Source organism: Balaenoptera musculus, chromosome X (assembly GCF_009873245.2).
Source record: "Balaenoptera musculus isolate JJ_BM4_2016_0621 chromosome X, mBalMus1.pri.v3, whole genome shotgun sequence".
NCBI classification, from domain to species: Eukaryota; Metazoa; Chordata; class Mammalia; order Artiodactyla; family Balaenopteridae; genus Balaenoptera; species Balaenoptera musculus.
In genome coordinates this window covers 128,219,714-128,240,616 of record NC_045806.1, presented here as the reverse complement: position 1 = coordinate 128,240,616, position 20,903 = coordinate 128,219,714, and the positions used below count along the sequence as shown (strand labels likewise).

Here is a 20,903-nt window from a genome sequence, read left to right as displayed (position 1 = left end):
TCAAAGATGAGTTAGAAGTGCTCCATTCTCTTCTATTTTTGGAGAGTTTGAGGATTAGTGTTAATCCTTCTTTAAATGTGTGGCAGAATTAACCAGTGTAGTCATCTGGTCTTGGAGTTTTCTTTGTTGAGATGTTTTCGAATACTGATTCAACCTATTTAATTTTTATAGGTCTGTTCAGGTTTTCTATTTCTTTTTGAGCCAGTTTTGGCAATTTGTGTGTTTCTAGGAATTTGTCCACTTCATTTAGGTTATCTAACAATTGTTTGGTTTTACCTTATAATCATTTTTTATTTCTGTAAAGTTGGTAGTAACGTCCCTACTTTTAATTCAGATTTTAGTTATTTGGTTCTTCTCTCATCTTTTTGTCAGTCTAGCTAAAGATATGTCAATTTTGTTGATCTTTTCAAAGAACTAACTTTTGGTTTCTTTGATTCTATTGTTTCTGTATTCCCTATTTTGTTTGTCTTCACTCTATTATTTCCTTCCTTCTAACTGCTTTGAATTTAGTTTGCATTTCTTTTTCTAGTTCCTTAAAGTGTAGAGTTAGAAATACCTTAAATACTGATTTGAGGGATTTCTTTTTTAAAGTAGGCATGTATAGCTATAAATTCCCCTCTGAGCACTGCTTTTGCTGCATCCCATAAATCTTGGTATGTTGTGTTTTCATTGTCATTAGTCTCAAAGTATTTTCTAATTTATCTTGTGATTTCTTCTTTCTCTTAAACATTGGTTGTTTAAGAGCATGTTTTTAAATTTCCACATATTTGTGAATTTTCCAGATTTCTTTCTGTAACTGATTTCAGATTCCATTCCATTTTTGCAGAAGATGCTTTGTATCATTCCAGTCTTCAAAAATTTATTGAGACCTGTTTTGTGAACTAACATGTGGTTTATCCTGGAGAATGTTTTATGTGCACTTGGGAAGGAAGTGTATTCAGCTGTTGTTGGGTGGAGAATTCCGTATGTGTCTATTAGGTATAGTTTGCTTATAGTGTTGTTCAAGTCTTCTGTTTCGTTATTTTTTTTCTAATTTTTCTATCCTTTAAGGAAAGTGGGGTGCTGAAGTCTCCCACTAGTACTGTTGAACTGTCTACCTCTCCCTTCAGTTCTGTCAATTTTTGTGTGATATATTTCGGGGTCCTTTTGTTAGGTGCATATATGTTTATAATTGTTATGTCTTATATCATTTTTTGTTCCTCAATTCTTCCTTACCACCTTTTGTATTAGAAAGACATTTTCTAGTACACTGTTTTGCTTCCTTCCTTCCTTTCTCTCTCTCTACTATATATCTCTATTTTCTTAATGGTTTCCCTGGAAATTACAATTAACACTTTAGTTCAAATTAATACTAACTTAGTTTTAATCAGATACACAATGTTCCTGTATAGCTCTATTCCCATACTTTTGTGTTACTATTACAAATTACATCTTTATACAATATGTGTCTATCAACTTAGATTTGTAACTGTTGCTTTATGTAGTTGTCTTTTGAATCACATAGGGGGAAAAAGGGAGTTACAAACTGAAAATACATTAATACTGACTTTTGTATTTAACTATATAGTTACCTTTCTGGTGTTATTTCTTTGTGTGGATTTAAGTTATTGTCTAGTGTCCTTTCATTTCAGCCTGAAGGACTCCCTGTAGCATTTCTCATAGGGCAGGTCTACTAGTGACAAAACTCTCTCAGTTTTTGTTTACCTGGGAATGTCTTAATATCTCTTTCGTTCATAAAGGATAGTTTTGCCAGATACAGAATTCTTGCTTGGTAGTTGTTTTCTTGTTGTTGCTGCTGTTGTTGTTGTTGGGTTTGTTTGTTTTCCTAAATCAGTATTTGAATATGTCAGCCCGCTGCCTTTTGGCCTCCCTGGTTTCTGATGAGAACCTGCCCCTCACTCTTACTGAGAATCCCTTGTATGTAATGAGTCACTTCTCTCTTATTGCATTCAAGATTGTCTTTGCCTTCTGACACTGATTATATCTCAGTGTGGATCTTCTTCAGTTTATCCTGCTTGGAGTTGAGATTCTTGGATGTATATAGGTCATGCCTGTCACAAATTTGGGATGTTTTTGACCATTATTTCTTTGTATACATTTTCTGCCCCTTTCTCTATCTCATCCTCTACTGGGACTCCTATTATGAGTACACTTAGAGTGTTTTAAGATGTCCCACAGGTCTCAGGCTCTTTATTTTTCTTCATTCTTTCTTTCTTTCTGCTCCTCAGACTGGGTAATGTCAATTCACCTATCTTGAAGTTTGGTGATTCTTTCTTTTGTCTTCTCAATCCTGCTATTGAACCTATCTAGTGAATTTTTCACTTCCCTTATTGTACTTCTCAGTTCTAGAATTCCTATTTGGTTCCTTTTTATAATTTCTCTCTTTATTGATATTTTCTATTAGATATTCTCTATCATTCTCATGGTTTTCTTTAGTTCTTTGTATATCATTTCCTTTAGCTTTTTGAGAATATTTTAAATAGTTGATTGACAGTCTTTGTCTAGCAAGCCCAACATCTTGGCTTCCTCCAGGAATGTTTTTATTAATTTCTTTTTCCTGCTTTCAGCCCATAATTTGTTTCTGTGAATGCCTTTTTTGTTGTTGTTGAAAACTGGACATTTCGAATATTATAACTATGGAAATCGTATTCTACCCCCTCCCCAGGGTTTATTGTTGCTGCTTGTTTTTGTTTTTTTTTTTAATTTATTTATTTATTTATTTATTTATTTATTTATGGCTGTGTTGGGTCTTCGTTTCTGTGCGAGGGCTTTCTCTAGTTGTGGCAAGCAGGGGCCACTCTTCATCGCGGTGCGCGGGCCTCTCACTATTGCAGCCTCTCTTGTTGCGGAGCGCAGGCTCAGTAATTGTGGCTCACGGGCCCAGCTGCTCTGCAGCATGTGGGATCTTCCCAGACCAGGGCTCGAACTCGTGTCCCCTGCATTAGCAGGCAGATTCTCAACCACTGCGCCACCAGGGAAGCCCGTTGCTGCTTGTTTTATCTGATTTTGTCTGTTTAGTGACTTTCCTGAACTAATTTTTTATAGTCTATATTCTTTGTTATATGTGGCCACTGAGGTCTTTGTCCTGTTAGCTTAGTAGCCATCTAGTGACTTGACAGAGATTTACTTAAATGCTGAGATTCTGGTGTTTTTTTTTTTCTGGATTTAGTAGTTGCCGGGTTGCTATAAAATATTGATTAGTTTCTAGAGTTCCAATAAAGGTGATTCTGACAGTTTTTGCCAGATTATTCACTGCTTTTGTGGAGGACTTTTGAAGTTTCCTACTCTGCCATTTTTTGTTGATGTCACTCTCTCTAGTCACTTTTTCAGTTTTAATGTTCTGAGGGGGAAAATGTCAATTTAGAATTCTTTATCCATTAGGGTTATTAATGAAGAATAAAAACATTTTCAGGCAAGCACAGACGCAGAAGGTTTAGCTCAAATGCACACCTTTCTTAGGAAGTTACTAGAGGGCCTTTAACAGCAAAATGACAGAGTGAACCAAGAAAAATGACATGAAATCCAGACAACAATGGATCCAACCCAGGAGAATAATGAAGGAAAGCCCCAGGACATCAGCTGAGACCTGATTAGCATAGGAAGATGGAGGGCTTTAGGGAGCGATCCTAGGAATTTGGAACTCAGGGAGGTGATAAAGTCAGAGAAATAAGGGAGAAAAAGCCATTCAAAACCCCATGAAAAAGCAAAAAGCTATACAGGAAAGGAAATGGAATCATAGTATACTACTTTATAGTGCTTGGTTGTACATGGAATAATATTTATATAATCATAACAATATAAACATTTTGTTTTCTATTCTTAGAATCAACTAGTACACAAAGCACAGAAAACACAATTGTGATTACAACATAGAACACAGATTTTTGCAACTGTGAAAATATAAAGGTTTATGGTAAAACTGCAAGTAACACTAGGGAGCCAAGAGATATTGTCTATTGTCTGTTGTTGATAGGATAAATAAAGGGGCAAACTTTATTTAAGATTAGAAAAGTAACAACAGAAGAACAAAAAGTAGTAATATAACTACATTGGGCAGAATGGAGATGGGACAGTGTGAGCTAAATCCTCATTTGTGAGACCATGATAACATAATAAGAAGAATAATTAATATCTAAAATTAGTAAATCAAGAAAGAGTATCAAAAGTATATTATTTAGGGATATCAAAGTAAACAACAGAAGAACTAAAAACAAAATTGGGAGAAAGAAGTGGTTCCCCCTGAGGAGTGACAGTATTTCTCATAAATTCTGTGCCATCTGATATTTTTATGCACGTGCACCTATTACTTTGATGAAAAATTTAAAAATTAACACTTGTGTATGGTTCAACATTCCAAAGCTATGTAAAGGTACAGTTAAGTCTCCACACCTCCTTCCTACTTCCTCTCTGCTGAGGTGACTGATGTTTCCTTCCAGATATTCTGTGTATTTCCAAGCAAGTACACTGGTGTGTCATGCGTCTATTTCTCTTCCATATCCTTATATGAATGGTAGCATTCTATACAGACTGTTCTTGTACCTTGCCTTTTTTACTTAACAGTGTATCTTGGAGATATTTATGTATCACTACTGAGCGTCCTTTTTTTTTTTTTTGGTCGCACCATGCGGCATGTGGGATCTTAGTTCGCCGACCAGGGATTGAACCTGGGCCCGTTGCAGTGGAAGCACAGAGTCTTAACCACTGGACTGCCAGAGAATTCCCCTCATATTTTTAATAGCTGAATATTATTCCATTATTTAGATGCATCATAATTTATTTAATCAGTTCTGTACTGACAGACATCTGTTATTTTCCCCAATTCTTTGCTATTTCAAACAATGGTATCATAATAAATTGACAAATATTATAAGAAAAAAATTTAAGGCATTCTTTGTTTCTGTCTCCCAATTAGATAATGAACTTGGCGTTCATCTCTGCCTCCTTGGTGCCTACCATGGTGCCTGGCATATAGTAGTTACTGTATTTGCTAATTTAGGTTGAATTGAATTTAAATGAGGAAACTAAGCTATGCAAACATTTAAATGAGATACTGTAATTCTAAAATCAAGTTTATGGCACAACAAAGACAAGAGCTTATACAAATCTGTAAGACTCCGCACACTCAGTCTTTGTTTTACAATTCATCAGAGAAAGGGAAAGTAACAGTGCAACTCAGTTTAGAATAATGCAGGAAAGGAAATGTGGGACAGGGCTGTGGTGATGTAACTGCAATGAACAGACTCCTTGCTTATATGATCCTAGCTTTCTAGATCCCTGATATCCAAGATGCTAAAGAGATTCTAATTCCTCACAGAGATGTTCACGTGTATAAGTAGACTATAGAATTCTTAGTGTCTTACTAATGAGAGAAATAAAATGAAATAAAACAATCAATTCCCTGGACTGGAGATTAACCCACCAATACATACATATATCTCTGTCATACTTACTCTGAGCTCTTTTGGGCCTGTATGGACTGAAAGCAAGTGTAGAGTACCCGTCCAGTCTAAAAAAAGAAAGAAAACAGAAAAAAAGAAAGGTCACACAGAGGATTAATAGTGAAAAAGGTATAGCAATTTAGTGGGCTCTAACCTAAAACTCAAAGGCCCCTCTGGGAGTGGAAGGTTAGAAGAGACTCCAAAGACAGACTATGCATAAATCAGTTTCTGTAAGAAGGATCAAATACTCAGTCAACATGAGATGGCCACAATCAAACATCCGCTCATGTGACAGCAGAGAATTGCTCACAAACATGAGAACCAAGAAACTAAGAATGAGACCATTCAGACTCCTTTTTTGGAAGCTGACAAACTCATGCAACAGCTATTTATAATGACAATAAATTTATGATGACAAAGCCAGAAGCATTTCAAATGAAGTATGAAGTTCAAGATAGTGAACTTTAACGTTTTCAGAAAAGAGTGATTTTATGAAGAATATTCATTATTAACATAGATTCTGAGAATATAACTAATGTACTAAACAATAGGAGGACACACTTGGTAAATCGGCAAAATTCATAGTTGCAGTGTTAAATTTTCTTTTTGTTTGAAGTGACACATAGTAAAACCTCTTGACCTGAACGTAGAATTCAAACAGAAGCACTCTCAATAGAGAATAGCAAGACGAGCCATCGACTGAGCTGTTAACTTCTCTGAGTTTCGGTTTGCTTATCCATGAAAATAGATAATAATAATCCTCACGGGTTGTTGTCAGGGTTCGAGTATATTTATGTAAAACACCTGAAGAGTAAGTGCCATACAATACGTGATAAATGGTAGCACTTGTTACTGTTATTGGCCTCCACTCCTACCACCGTGGTCAGACATCCATCGTCTCTCTCCTAGATTACTACAGTAATTACTACAGTCGCTTCCTAACTGGTTTCACGGACACCATGGATTCTGCACCCCCTCCCTCCCTGTCCCCCCAGCCCCACCCCCAGTTATCTTCCAGACCTCACTGTAGGATGACCACATGAGTTACCATGCAAACCAGGACACTTCCAAGAAGGAAAGGTGCTAACTGAATAGGAGACTGGGACAATGGGTGGAACTGGGACTGACAGAGGCAAGCCGGGACATGTAGTCATGTTCTGCCTCACTGTGCTGCAGCCACACTGACTTCCTCGATGTCCCCTAAACATGCCACACTCACCTCAGGGTCTTTTCACTGGCTATTTCCTCTGCCTGGAACGCTCTTCCCCCAAGAAATCCACAAGACTTGCTCCCTCACTTTCTTCAGGTCCTGACTCAATGACCCTTCTCATTGAAACCTTCCCTGGCCACCCTATTAAAATTGCAAAAAGATTTTTCTCTATTCTCTGTGTCTGTGTGTTTATACACACACGCGTGCGCATGTGCACACACACACACACACAATACCTTTGTATTTTTATCTTCTATGAAACAGGAAAATATAAGTCCTACAAAGCCTTGATCCATCATCTGGTACATGGCTTGTGTACGAACATCTGCAAATAAATAAAAATAAAAATCTGCTGTTAAACTGTATCTCCCAGACATGAAAATATAAAGATAACAGCAGCATACAATCCTCGTGGGATTCAGATTCTAAAGGCAGAACAGGGGTACATCCTAATGACAATATTATTGTCAAAGTATAAACATTTTACTAGGTTAGGGAAATACTACGGGAGTCGGCAATTAAATAATAAAATTTATTACTGATTCTAGGCTGCCTAGCCCACAACTAGCCCTGCTATGAAATGTAGCATAGAAAGAAAAAAATGGAAAACTTCTATTATCCCAAAAACACCTGATAATTTCTTCCAGGAGGACTCCAAAAGAAAGGAAGGCATTCGAAGGAGACAGCAAGATTTCTTAGAATAAGCCTTTTGATGGACAGCTTCTAGGGAAGTGAATATATTAGACTTGATACTAAAGAATGGCAGTGTAGAACTATTACAGAGGAAACTATTGTATAGAAGTGACTGCAATAGAATTAAACACTGCATTCCAGGGAACAGAAACAAAATCTCACTAAATGGTTATACAATTTTTGAAAAGGAAATCATAGACAAGCACCAAATAACATTTGAAAGGATTAGTTAAAAGATTACCAGAAACTGAACAGAGGCAAAGTTTAAAGATGTGAAGTACTCAGACCATTATTTATGGATACAAAAGATCTGGTATTACAACAAAACAGTGCACAGCATGGTTTGGTCCAGTGACTTATGCCCGGTTAGCTTGTTCTATATGTTCTTAAACATACTTTGCATTGATCTGGATTGGGACTTCTACCCAATATATTCCTAAGTAAAGAGTAAGGCCCAACAGTACCCAGCAAAGAATATGAGAAAAATACTGGCTGAAACCGTTGGTGAAAATAAACAGCACTGTTTGAATGATCTCTGTACCTGCTATATGACCTTGGTAAAATTTTTAATACCTCTAAGCCTATTTCCTCATCAGTTAAATAAGGATAAACATCATCCGTACTTTTTCAGGGTTTTGTATTTTAAAAGTTGCAAGATGCTTTTAGCACAACGCCTAGCACATCACAGGTACTTCATAATAATTCATTACATTTCGTTCCATCCACAGCCATTGTTGATGAATTGCTGAATCTGAAATGGATTAGTATCCATACTGTGCCACCCAAAGTGCTTCTGTCAAGATCACCAATGATGCATTTTTGGTTCTCAATTTACCCGATTGCTCCCTCCTTGAAACACTATCTTCACTTGGCCTCACATTCCCACTCTTCTCATCTCTGTCCTCTTAACTTCCTGGCTGTTCTTTTCCAGTCTCTTGCTGGATCCTTCCCGTCTTTCCATCCTCAAAATATGGCATGCCCAGGGCTCAGTCTTCAGCCATTTTCTCTTCTCCATCTACACTTACTCCCTGGGGGAGTTCATTTAGTTCCACGGCTTCAAATCTCATCTCCATACTGGCCACTCCCAACTCCTACTCAATCAACTCTAGTTCCAGTCTTCTACCCAAACTGCCGAATCATATATCCAATTGTGTACCTGACACTGAGACTTGGTTGTCTTAATACTGTGCTCCTCAGGGCAGTAGGTCCATGAACTATTTGTTACCTGTTCACAAGGAGACAAGAGCTTGAGCTGGAACGGAAATTAATCTCTGCTTCCTTTATTGACAAAGTCTTAAGGAAAATGTAAGCTGAACTAAACAATATGCTAAGTTGACATAGATGATTTCTTTTTTTTTTTTTTTTTTGGCCATGCCAAGCTGATTGCAGGATCTCAGTTCCCTGACTAGGGATTGAACCCGGGCCACAGCAGTGAAAGCCCAGAATCCTAACCACTAGGCCACCAGGGAACTCCCAACATAGAGGATTTATGTTTGGTGTAGGCTCCTTATCGAATTGGTCACAGACCAAAGCCAGGCTAGGTGAGCATCACTTGCCTACCAGACATTTGAAACTCAACATGTCCAAAAGCACACACTTGATTTCCTCCACAAAATCTGCTACTCCCAAAGCCACACTGACTCTCCTGCTTTTCCTCAAATATTCCAGGCATGCTCCTCCTCAGGGCCTTTGCACTGGCTATTCCTCTCCGCCTGGGACGCTCTTCCGCAAGATATTTGCACGGCCAACTCTCACTTCCTTCAGGTTTTTGCTCAACTGTTACCTTCTCCATGAGGCCTAATCACGTTACTTAAAATATAAACCCTATGCCCCTTACCCTGATTTACATTTTTCCCTGAGGTAACTTAATTACTTCTAAGTTACCTCCTAAATGCCAAATCCAAAAGATACACTTTAGTCTAAATGAGGACAATCCAAGAGACCTTCCTGAAACTGTGCCATCCAATTTTTCTTTCAGCATTGGACAGTCTGAAGGGACAACAGAATCACACCTCCCATTTCCTGGTGTAAAAGTAGAACAGTCTGAGCACCATATTCTTTCATTTACTCTCGACTCAAAATTTTCCTGAAACAGAAACCACAGACCCCAGTTCGTAATAAAGGATTTTAAAAGAATGAGAGACTATATATACAAGTGTTTTTAGAATACGAGCCCTGAGATAGCCATCACATTACAATAAAATTTTGGTTCAGCCTTCACTTATTCTATCCCTTGTCCTAACAGAGCTTCCATCTAAGTCAGTTTGCTAAAGAAGGGCATAGAAATGTATTGTAATATCAAAAAATTTTGTTTGTAATGATTCTAAGGAGTATTGACTTATAACTTCTAGAAGAGAATGTTTGGGAAAATGTAATTTTTAAAAATGACTGGTTATAGAAAACTGCTTAATTAAAACTACAGCCTATATTTGTCATGGGAGGTTGATCTGACCCACCAACTTTGGTAATAAATTAACTCACTATGACATCACCATAGCAGTGCTTCCCTTCTTATAAAAGGATCAAGCAGATCTTATAATTAGGAACATAACTACAGGTGCATGTCTCCTTGTACTATGCACTTACAAGGACAGGAAAGTTAATGTAAGAGTAACTGAAAAACAGTGCCAAGTCACATGCGATTTACAAAATAGGCTGTGCTTTTTAAATTGCTTCCCTTTTTCTTTTGCAAGCCACGTCCTATAGGTAAAATTTGGGTAAGTTCGTTGCATGGGTATGACATAACTCAACTATATATCTTTTTCCCCACCACCAAACCTATGCTTCCTCCTCCATTTCCTGTTTTCATAAATAGCGTTCCCACTTGACCAGACAAAGCAGACGCTGGAGAATGCCAAGGCCTCTGATTCACAGAAACCTCCGCTGAGGTACTGACTCTGCCACTTATTAGCTGACTGGTTTTGCACAAAGTATTTCAGCTCGAACCTCAGCTTAGTTTCTTAGGAGCCACACACTCCTCATGATTATTTGGGAAGTGTTTCAAGAAGTAGAGAGTGGATGCAGTATCAAACGCTACAGACTTGGGAGACAGATATGGTTCAGACCTCAGCACTGCCACTTACTCAACCCATAGGAGCCTCTGTTTCCTCCTCACTGCCATGAGGGGGAAGGTCTCTAAGTCACGGGTTAGACGAGGAAACATTCATTTCCGCAAGTAAAGTTATTCTAATTCTTTCAAAAGAGTCAGATAGAGACAAAAAGTGACCATGATTAGAGAAAAAGGGTAAAGAGAAAGAGAAGGAAAACAGGGCTTCCCTGGTGGCGCAATTGTTAGGAATCTGCCTGCCAATGCAGGGGACACGGGTTCCAGCCCTTGTCTGGGAAGATCCCACATGCCGCGGAGCAACTAAGCCTGTGCACCACAACAACTGAGCCTGCGCTCTAGAGCCCATGAGCCACAAGTACTGAGCCCACGAGCCTCAAGTACTGAGCCCATGAGCCTCAACTACTGAAGCCCGTGCACCTAGAGCCCGTGCTCCGCAACGAGAGAAGCCACCGCAATGAGAAGCCCGCACACCGCAACGAAGAGCAGCCCCCGCTCGCCGCAACTAGAGAAAGCCCGCGTGCAGCAACGGAGACCCAACGCAGCCAAAAAAAAAACAAGAAACAAAAAACAAAAAAAGAGAGAGAGAGAAAACAATTTTGTTACATTATACTGATTAGAGGGCTGAGGAGGTAGGTTGACAGCCCCAAGAGCTAGGATGATATATGTATCAAACAGAGATTGTAAACATCAGTTTTATAAATTTCACCCTTCACACCTTTGATTCTTCCAAATGGTGGTGTACTAGACAGTGATAGTCACAATCGGCAATTTTCAGTTATAGTTTATTTATTATTATTATTATTATTTTGGATACCAGCCAATTGTCAGGGTTTAGTCTTGATTTCCTGAATACTGTCAAAATGGAGTGCCAAAATTTTATCTCTATTGAAAGCAATCAATATGACATAAATCAGTACTTTTAAAACAGCAAAATAAAAATAAGGACATTTGCTTAAGGATACTTAAATTTTGATTTAAAATAACCATAGCCCATGTAATGGAGAAGGAAAAATGATATTCACTTCTAAGAACAAAAAACATTGCAATCCCATAATACTTACCGACATGTGAAGGCCAAACAGTTATATGGGGATGGGAATGATACCAGCCCACAACTCTCATGGGGCGACCAGTTAGTTCAGCCAACCTGTGTGTCTGTCAAGGTATTTTCAACTTGTGGGAACACAATTTGTGATGCTAATAAAGGCTCAGAAAGCAACCTGAAGTTTAAAATAAACCTATCACAATTTAATGTCAACAAAAGAATGAAAAAAGGTCAATGCCCAGAATTTCCCAGACTTCCCTTCTAAAGCCAAAGGTATTTCTTTTTTTTAAATAGAATCCATTTGGTTTCCATTATTGTATATAGGTATATGCTCTTAATCCAATTTAGCTAATATTTGGTCACTCAAATACTTACCACTGTGCTATCTGAAAAGAAGCTTCTAAATCTTTGGATGTCACATCATTAACTTGAGTAATCTTCTGTCCTCTCTCTAGCCCAACCTACCCTCATTCCTGAAAAAGTACAAAATTTTAAAAATTCATTTCATTTCTCTGTGGCAGGCTGCCAGTGTCAACAATAGCAAGTAGGGTGGTTTCAGAGACCAAATGAACAAAGATCCCCAGTTTAGTCTCCCCATTTGTCTAGAAATATCCCCCAAAAGAACATTTTCCTCCTTTGTTCTGGAAATAAAAATTTACCATAACTGTCTGAGGCTCTGACTTGAGATAAGAACTCGGTTGGAGATAAGAAGCTGTCCCCTTCTGTTGCTACTCACTGTAAAGTGCTGGTTCATTTTCCTGTGAATTACTTACATTGAAACCCAATAGTCCTTTCTATACAGCTAAGTGTAAGAATACTTTTTAGGGACTTCCCTGGCGGTTCAGTGGTTAGGACTCCATGCTTCCATGGCAGGAGGCACAGGTTCCATCCCTGGTTGGGGAACTAAGACCCTATATGCTGCGCGGCATGGCCAACAACAACAAAAAAAAACTTTTTAAATAATTTTTTTTTAATTTCAAATGCCAAGAGAAGTTACTTAACTTCCCTAAGCCCACCTCTTCAGCTAAGGCGAGGGAAAGGACCGCCCGAAAGGATGGAAGGTGACTCTGCCCAGCGCTCGAGCAGGACAGGGGCTGGGGGCCGTCCCCACCGGCCACAATGCAAACCTCGTAATTCCAGGCGGCCTCGGGCAGGGGGCTCAGAAGGCTCTCGCCTCAGTAGTGTGGGGAAAAAATGACTCCTACGCTGAAAGCTGCTCTGGTCCCACGCAGCAAATCTTCAAACAAGTATCAATAGGATCTAACCGTCCCCGGTAATCTAACAGCATCCCAGAACAAAGCTCAGAAAAATATGTCTAGGAATACAAAGATATCCAGCCCCCAGGGGAAAATCATAATGCTGGCATCCAATCTAAAATTACCAGGTGTGCAGAGAATTGGGAAAATCCAACCTATAGTGAGGAGACAGAGAACAGATTCATGGCTCCCATGGTTTGAGGTGTGCAGGGTGAGGGTGACTGTCCAGGGGAAGCTTGAGGCAGATCTTTACGGTAATGGAACAGTTCTGCACCTTGACTGCTGTGGTGGTTTTTTATATATGTATCTCTACACATATGACAAAATGGCATAGAACTACACACATTAATGTCAATCTCCTGGTTTCCATATTGCACCGTAAGTTATGTAACATGTAACCTTTGGGGGAAACTGTGTAAAGGTACAGGGACCTTCCCATACTATTTTTGCAACTTTCCATGAATCTATAATTATTTCAAAATAAAGAGTTAAAAAAAAGATGCAAAAGGTACACATCATAAGAAGAGACTGATATATCTGATTATATAAAAGTGCAAGAAGAACAATTTGATTGGGAAAAAACACAAACATACCGTGAAAATGCTGACAAAAATCACTATCCTTATCACAAAAGGCTAACTTTCTTAACATAAACTATAAATTATTAAGAAAAATATTTCCAAATCAATAGAAAAACGGGCAAAGGAAATAACCATATAATTCAGAGAAAAATACAAATGACTCCTAAAAATTAAAAGCTGATCAAATTTACTCACAAGAAAAATGCTAATTAAAATTGCAACAAAGAAGATACAATTTTTTGCCAATCAGGTTGGCAACAACCAAAAACTTTGATTTACCAGGGCCTCGCAGCACAAAAACAAAACTTTGATAACACACAATGTTTGGAAGGGTGTGGGGAAACAGATACTCTTGCACATGGCTAGAGGGTAAACTGGTCAAACTGCTACAGGTGCAAGTCGATATAACCTTTGCCCCAGCAATTTCACATCTAGGAATTGATTCTACAGATACATGCACACATTTGTGAAATGCAATGTCCAAGGTTAGTTGCTGCAGCCCTGTCAGTAAAAGACTGCAAATAACCTAAACATCTGCATGAGGACAGCACAGCCATCCAGGGCTGTATTATGTAGTCATAAGAATGAGACATCTCTATATACTAATGTGGACAAATCTCTAGATACACTGTTAGGTAATGTCATAGCTACCATATGTATTAAATACTTTTTAAAAAAGAAAATATTCTTATATGCTTCTGTATGCACAGAATTCATCCGTAAGGACACATGAAAACCTGATACCCCTGGTTATGTCCAGGGAGGGATGGTGGGGGAATTGGGGCACAGAGGCTAGAGAGAAATACTTACTTTGTATACTTTTTTATACCTTTTAAAGGTTGTATCATGCATGTTTTCTACTTTTAAAAGTTACTTTTTAATTGACTACAAGATTAACTTAATCTGAAAGAATGATAAATTACTAAAACCACTGATGCAAATTTAATTTGTTACAGTTGAGGTATGGAGTCCATATCGTAGGAAGCAAATGTCCCAACTGATCGCTCTTTGGTTATATTTAACATGGAATATTGCATTCAGTTCTCAGCACTGCATTTTTTTGAGAGGCAGCCTCAAAAGAGAATCTCCAAAGGAGAGAGACCAAGATAGTGAAAGGCCTAGAAACTAAATGATATTACGAAAACTGTGGGGGCGGGGGGATGGGGTAGACGGGGCAGAGGGGAGTGGAGAGGAAGGAGATAGGGACTCCCCAGAGAGTTCACTGTCATAGTGTTGGACCCTGGGATCTTTTGGCATTTAAGAGCAGAAATGTTAGAAATGTCCAGTTCTTCCAATAAAAGCCACTCAAAAAGAGAAATGGAGAGAAATTCTGATTAACCAAGCAACTGGATCTAAGGGGTAAATATGAAAACTGGGAAAGAGTCACTAGGAAGAAAAGCTGTGAAATCTGCTTAAGCAGCAAACAGAGGAACCTGGAAGCCTCAAAGCACATAAAAGCTTCTTATCGACCAGTAAGGATATCTCTGCCTCTGTCGAGGCTGCAGACAGCTGCTCTGGAGAAATTTCCACGCGATCCTTCCTCTTATCAGAACGTCGCAAGATGATGACAGAATGAATGTGAACAATTCTGACGGTGTCAACCTAAAGGAAAATCCACAGAAACGTTTACTTCTGTCTCTCTCGGATAACATCTCTCCCTGCAATTACGGGACTGCATCGTATTACATTATCAGGTTAAAGTTTCCATCTTAGAAAACAGGCATTTTTTTCTCATGAATAACAGAATGTTTCAAATAAAAGACATCTGACCTCAATATATACATTTCAAAACAAAAATATAAAGGCTAATGTTTAGATCAAGGGAGGACTTTTGCAATGATCAACTAACAATCATTTGATTTCCAACTATGTGCAGGAATACAAGTCAGAGTGCTGACAATCCAAGTGTTCAAAATGCTAACATGTGGTTGCACAGCAAGAATCATACATGAAACTACACTAAAATAATACAGTAAATAAATGCTGCAGGAGCCCAGAGGAAAGGAGTCTCTTAGATTGGAAAAAAATCTTTACAGAAAAGGCAGACGAGTGTTATCTATTTCCTGATTGTCGTGTGTGTGTGTGTGTGTGTGTGTGTGTGTGCACGCACGCACACATATAGGTAGAATTTCTGTAGATGCCAAATAGATGTGAATGATATGTTTGGGAGACAAGTTGGCCAACTCATTTAGGTAGTACAGAACTTGAGGTGGAATGGCAGACAGTAAGGCTAAGAAAGAAGGTTAGAGTGAAAATATGCAAGGTCTCAAATGCCAAGCCACGATCTGCAGGATGACCTAGAAGGAAGGACATTATTTCAGAGAGCTTGACCATGAAGCACTGGACTAAGTGTACGTCAGAGATGGAAGAAACAGACTTGAGGTTCATTAAGAAGCAAGGATCCACAAGATTTGGTAGCTTATGGACCATGGGTGATACAGGACAGCAAACTGTCAAGGATGACTCTGAAGTTTCAGGGTTGAAACTAGGTAGAACAGAGAAGGCAGATCTAAGTTTAGAAAGGATCAAGAAGGAAGGGACATGAGTGTGTTTTCAGATGAGCTGAACTGAGATGAGAGGATGTAAATAAAGGCAAGGAACAGTGTGGGGGGGGGAGCAGAGGTCCAGGGCGAATCCAGGGGAATACCCATGGCATAGGATGGGGTACAATAAGAGGAGCCAGGAAGGAAGACAGCAGTCAAAACCAGAACAAGGAAATCGTTCAAGAGTTGCAGGAGAGGGCTTCCCTGGTGGCGCAGTGGTTGAGAATCTGCCTGCCAATGCAGGGGACACGGGTTTGAGCCCTGGTCTGGGAGGATCCCACATGCCGCGGAGCAACTAGGCCCATGAGCCACAACTACTGAGCCTGCGCGTCTGGAGCCTGTGCCCCACAACAAGAGAGGCCGCGACAGTGAGAGGCCCGCGCACCGCGATGAAGAGTGGCCCCCGCTTGCCACAACTAGAGAAAGCCCTTGCATAGAAATGAAGACCCAACACAGCCAAAAAAATAAATAAATAAATAAATAAGTCAGGAGCTCTTTAAAAAAAAAATAGACTTTTAAAAAATTAAAAAAAAAAAAAGAGTTGCAGGAGAAAAGGTGGGTATGGCATTGCCAGATGTTACCCGGACAAGGGTGAAATCTGAGACAAGATTTTGAAGTAACATATAGACCTACACTGTGCAACACGGTGTGGCTACTGAGCTTCAAATGTGGTTCCCTTTCATGCCTTTTTTCACCTCATGAACTCTTTCATAGACTTTAAATTCCTTGCTCATCCTATAAAGAATGAATCATTCTACCCTCACATACAACTTTTCTTATAATACACACACATGTCTGGCAGGCACAAAGTATACAATAAGGAAAATCAAAAGCAGAGACAGAAAGACACTTGACCTTCCAAGGAGCAACAAGACAAAGAGCTGACTTTTGAACAGAAACAATCAAAGCATAAAGAGAATGGGTGATATGTCAGAGTGCAAAAAGAAAACATCTGCCAACCAAGAACTCTATGAAGAGTTCTTTGAATAAGAACACATCCCTCAAAAATGAAAGCAAAATTAAGACATTTTCACATGCAAAAAATTGAGAGATCATTATCAGCACAGAAAATACTAAAAAGAGAAACGAAAATCCCAGATATGAAAGAAGGAATGAAGAACACTGTAAAGGGTAAAATATGTGAGTAAATACAAATGAATGCTAACTGTACAAAACAGTAATTACAATGTCATGTGGGGGGACTTCCCTGGTGGCCCAGTGGTTAAGAATCTGCCTTCCAGTGCAGGGGAAGCAGGTTCGATCCCTGGTTGGGAAACTAAGATCCCACATGCCGCAGGGCAACTAAGCCCGCGCACCACAACTACTGATCCCGCGTGCCACAACTAGACAGCCAGCATGCCGAAATGAAGAATTCGTGTGCTGCAACTAAGGCCCGACACAGCCAAAAATAAATAAATAAATAAATAAAAAGTCACTCTGCCCTTTAAAAAAGAAAACAAAAACCAAAAAAAAAAACCCCCAAAAACAATGTCATGTGGGGCTTAAAAATGTCCATATAATTAAAATGCATGAAAACTATCATCCAAAAGGTGGGAGGATGCAAATGAAATTTAAATGTTCTAAAGTTCTAGTACTATCAGTGAAATGGTAAAAATAGTAATTTGTATTAGACTAACAAATCAAGAATGCATATTGTAATATGTAGGATAACAACTAAAAGGAGAGTAAAAAATGTTATAACTGATTAATGGAGGATCAAAGGAGAAAAATAAAATATACTGATGAATCCAAAAGAAGTCAAGAAAGGAGAAAAAAACAAAACAGAGAAGTGGGTCAAATAGAAAGCAAACATATGACAGCTATAACATATATATGTATATGTGTGTGGGGGTATATACATATGTAATTACATTAAATGTAATTGGACTAAATAGTCCAGTTAAAAAGATTATCAGATTGGATTTTTTTAAAACTATATGCTGCTAATAAGAGACACACTTTAAAATATTAGTACACAGAAAGGCTAAAAATAAAAGGATGGAAAAAGATATGGCATGCCAACATTAACTAGAAGATAAGGTTGCTGAACTCATGAAGTTTAATATCTAATTTGCATGGTACAAATTGACATAGAATTCAAGATGAGGACACGGACTCTTGAAAAATAAAATTACATCATTAAGACTGGGAATGTATTTTAGTAGGAGTTGATGCCCAGCGTGAATTTTCTCTTTCTCAGAGAAAGTTTCAGTGCCTAAGAGGAATGCGTAAAAGAAGTTCAGGATAGGGTGGTGAGACCAGCCCAGGAACAGATCAAAAACAAAATGAAACAAGCATAAATAAAAGTCACAAAGGACTGATGGATGTCCCTGAAAGTCACAGGTAGCTGAAGGGTTTGAGGAACAGACTGTTGTGGTCATAGTCACACAAGAAATAAGATATTCCAGCTGGGCTAGATTGGTCCCTACACTTTTCCAGTCTTGGAATTAAGGTACTAAAGCCCAGTTCCTTTTGCTCTTCTGCCTTGGTACAGATCAAAGGTCAGCAAACTATGGCCTGCTTGGCCTCCCTCAGGTCAAATCTGGCCACGTTCATTCATTTATGTTCCAGTAGCTGCTGTTGCACTACACTGGCAGAGCTGAGGAACTGCTCTGTGTGCCCCACGAAGCTAAACATTTACCATCTTGCCCTTTACAGAAAGTCTGTGCCCCCTGGCATGGCTCTCCATGGATCACAGGCAGGTAACGCTAATTTCCTCCTGTAGGGGATGTATGTTAATTCATACAACATGTATTTATCAAGCATGTACTAGATGTGAGGCACTACATGAGGGCCTGACTATACAAAGATAAACAGGATACAGTAGTCACATCCAGGAAGACAGACAGGTAAACAACTCTAAGACAACATATATGCACTGCAACAGATATGCTCAAGGAGCTAGCCTACAGGTCAGGACAGGTTCCTTCAAGGAGGCAGGTGGCACCTGGGCTGAACTGCAAGGAATAAGGAGTTAGCCAAGCAGACTTATGTTCTCAAAAGATCACATCCTAAGTAGTCAAAAGAAAAGACTAGAGGTGAGACAGACTCACGGCAAGGAGATCAGTGGAGAGGCTGATGCAGTATTCCATAAAGGAAGTGATAAGGACCTCAACTAAGGTAGCAGTTGTTGGGATGGTGCATTGGAAACAAACGGTAAAGCAATCTACATTAATGGTTCTGAATGGCAGGCAGTGGTTCCCAAACTTGGCTGCACATTAGAATCACCTGGGGAGCTTTTTAAACTCCTGCCACACAGGTCTCACCAAAGACCAACTGAGTCAGTATCAGGATTTTGTAAAGATTACTGGGTGATTCCAAGGTGCAGCCAGGTATGGGAACTACTACGGCAGGAGGAATGCTGGAGGAGAGGGTTTGAGGAAGAGGAAAGGTTCAGTTCTGAACACGTTAGTTTAAGATGCCTGTGTCTGGATAAACATGGATGTCCAGGAGGCAGTGGAGTATTAAGTTCTGGAGCTTGGGATAATTCATACTAACCATCACCTACGGGCCATTAACAACAACAAGTCAGAATGGCCAACGTTGGCTACCAATCATGCGTCAGGCACTTGGAAAGTGCATTTCGTGTATTAATTTAATTAACTCTCCCCATGACCCAGTGAGGTTGGTACTATTGTTATGCCCATTCTACAGATGAGTGTTTTACACACATTACCCAGATCCAACTCTCCCAACAATTCTATGAAATTGGTGGCTGTCATCATCCCTGTTTTGCAGATAAAGAAAGCAAAGCTCACAGATGTTAAGTAACATGCCCTAAGTCACACAAGTATCAGAGAAAAGTATTTGAAGACAGATCTGTCTAACCTCAATGTCTGCTGCAGGTAAAGCCATAGGGGAGGCAAGGCTGGCCAGGAAGACATTCTGGGAAGAGGAGGAGGTGAAGGCAGAAACTTGGAGAATACCAGTATTTGATGCATAGGCAGAGGAGGAAGATTCCATAAAGGATGAGAGAGAGAGGGGAGGAATGGTAGACACAGCAAAAACAAAACAAATAAAAAACCCCATGAGAGTTCAGAGTTCTGAGGACAAAGATTAAGTAAGATAAGCACCAAGGAATAATCCACTGATGTAGCAATGAGGAGGTGGCTGGAGAGGTAGAACTGCAAACTGGAGGGTGGTTGCTTTCACTGGAGAAGGTAAATCAGGAATGATTGCAGCCTATTCTTTTAAGAGGTCTGACTATTAAAGGAAGGATACAAGAAGCAGTTAACTACAGGAAGATACAGGATTGAGAAGTTATTTTTCTTTCCTTTCTGAAAATGAGAGTAATTTAAGTACAGTTGTATCCTAAGGGAAAAAAGCCAGATGACAGGAATAGGTTGAAGACTCAGAAGAGAGACAAGATATTTGATAAGCAAGGTCTTTGAAGAAGCTGCAGCTCTGAATAGGAAGTGGACTTCTTTCCTTGATTTGGGAAGACTGTACATGGGGGTAATAATTAGATGGAGTTGTTGCCTGATAGCTTTTATCACCTCCATTGTCTGCTTGGTGGGAGAAGAGGACATAATTTATTTTTATTGTATTTTACAAAAACGTTGGTCTGCAACAGGTTGGGAAAAAATTAACTGGTCCTACACCACAATTAGGTTGAGAAGCATTATACTCGACCATAAAAGCTCGAGCATGCCAGAAAAGGCAGGGCAGGGGGACTTCCCTGGTGGTCCAGTGGCTAAGACTCCGCACTCCCAATGCAGGGGGGCCGGGTTCGATCCCTGGTCAGGGAACTAGGTCCCACATGCCGCAACCAAAGATCCCACAAGCAGCAACGAAGATCATGCGTGCCACAACTAAGACCCGTGCAGCCAAATAAATAAATAAATAAATATTAAAGAAATAAAAAGGAAAGGAAAGGCAGGGCGGGAGTGCAGACAGGTTGCCTGTAAGCAGAGAGGGGTTGCCTGAGTAGATACTGGGACTTGGGATAAAAAGATAACAATGATGTGAACCAGATCTCAAGGATGTGAACCAGCCAAGGTCTCCAGGAAGATGGGAGAAGGGCCAGAAACCCAGCAGAGGATAGCAAGGAGGAGAGCTGACAGTGGTTAC

General features: G+C 39.5%; 1 protein-coding gene across 4 annotated transcripts in view; it reads right to left on the bottom strand.

Moving 5' to 3' along the window:
* Positions 1-20,903, bottom strand: part of BRCC3 (BRCA1/BRCA2-containing complex subunit 3) — a 76,987-nt gene that overhangs the window by 54,202 nt on the left and 1,882 nt on the right. For 3 of the 4 annotated variants that reach the window (XM_036840714.1, XM_036840717.1, XM_036840716.1), the window contains 4 exons: positions 14,773-14,892; positions 11,470-11,557; positions 6,885-6,973; positions 5,451-5,506 (listed from right to left, as the gene is read on the bottom strand). In XM_036840714.1, the coding sequence (XP_036696609.1) occupies positions 5,451-5,506; positions 6,885-6,973; positions 11,470-11,557; positions 14,773-14,892 (353 nt within the window). The remainder of the gene's footprint in view (positions 1-5,450; positions 5,507-6,884; positions 6,974-11,469; positions 11,558-14,772; positions 14,893-20,903) is intronic. The other variant, XM_036840715.1, reaches the window with a different exon arrangement.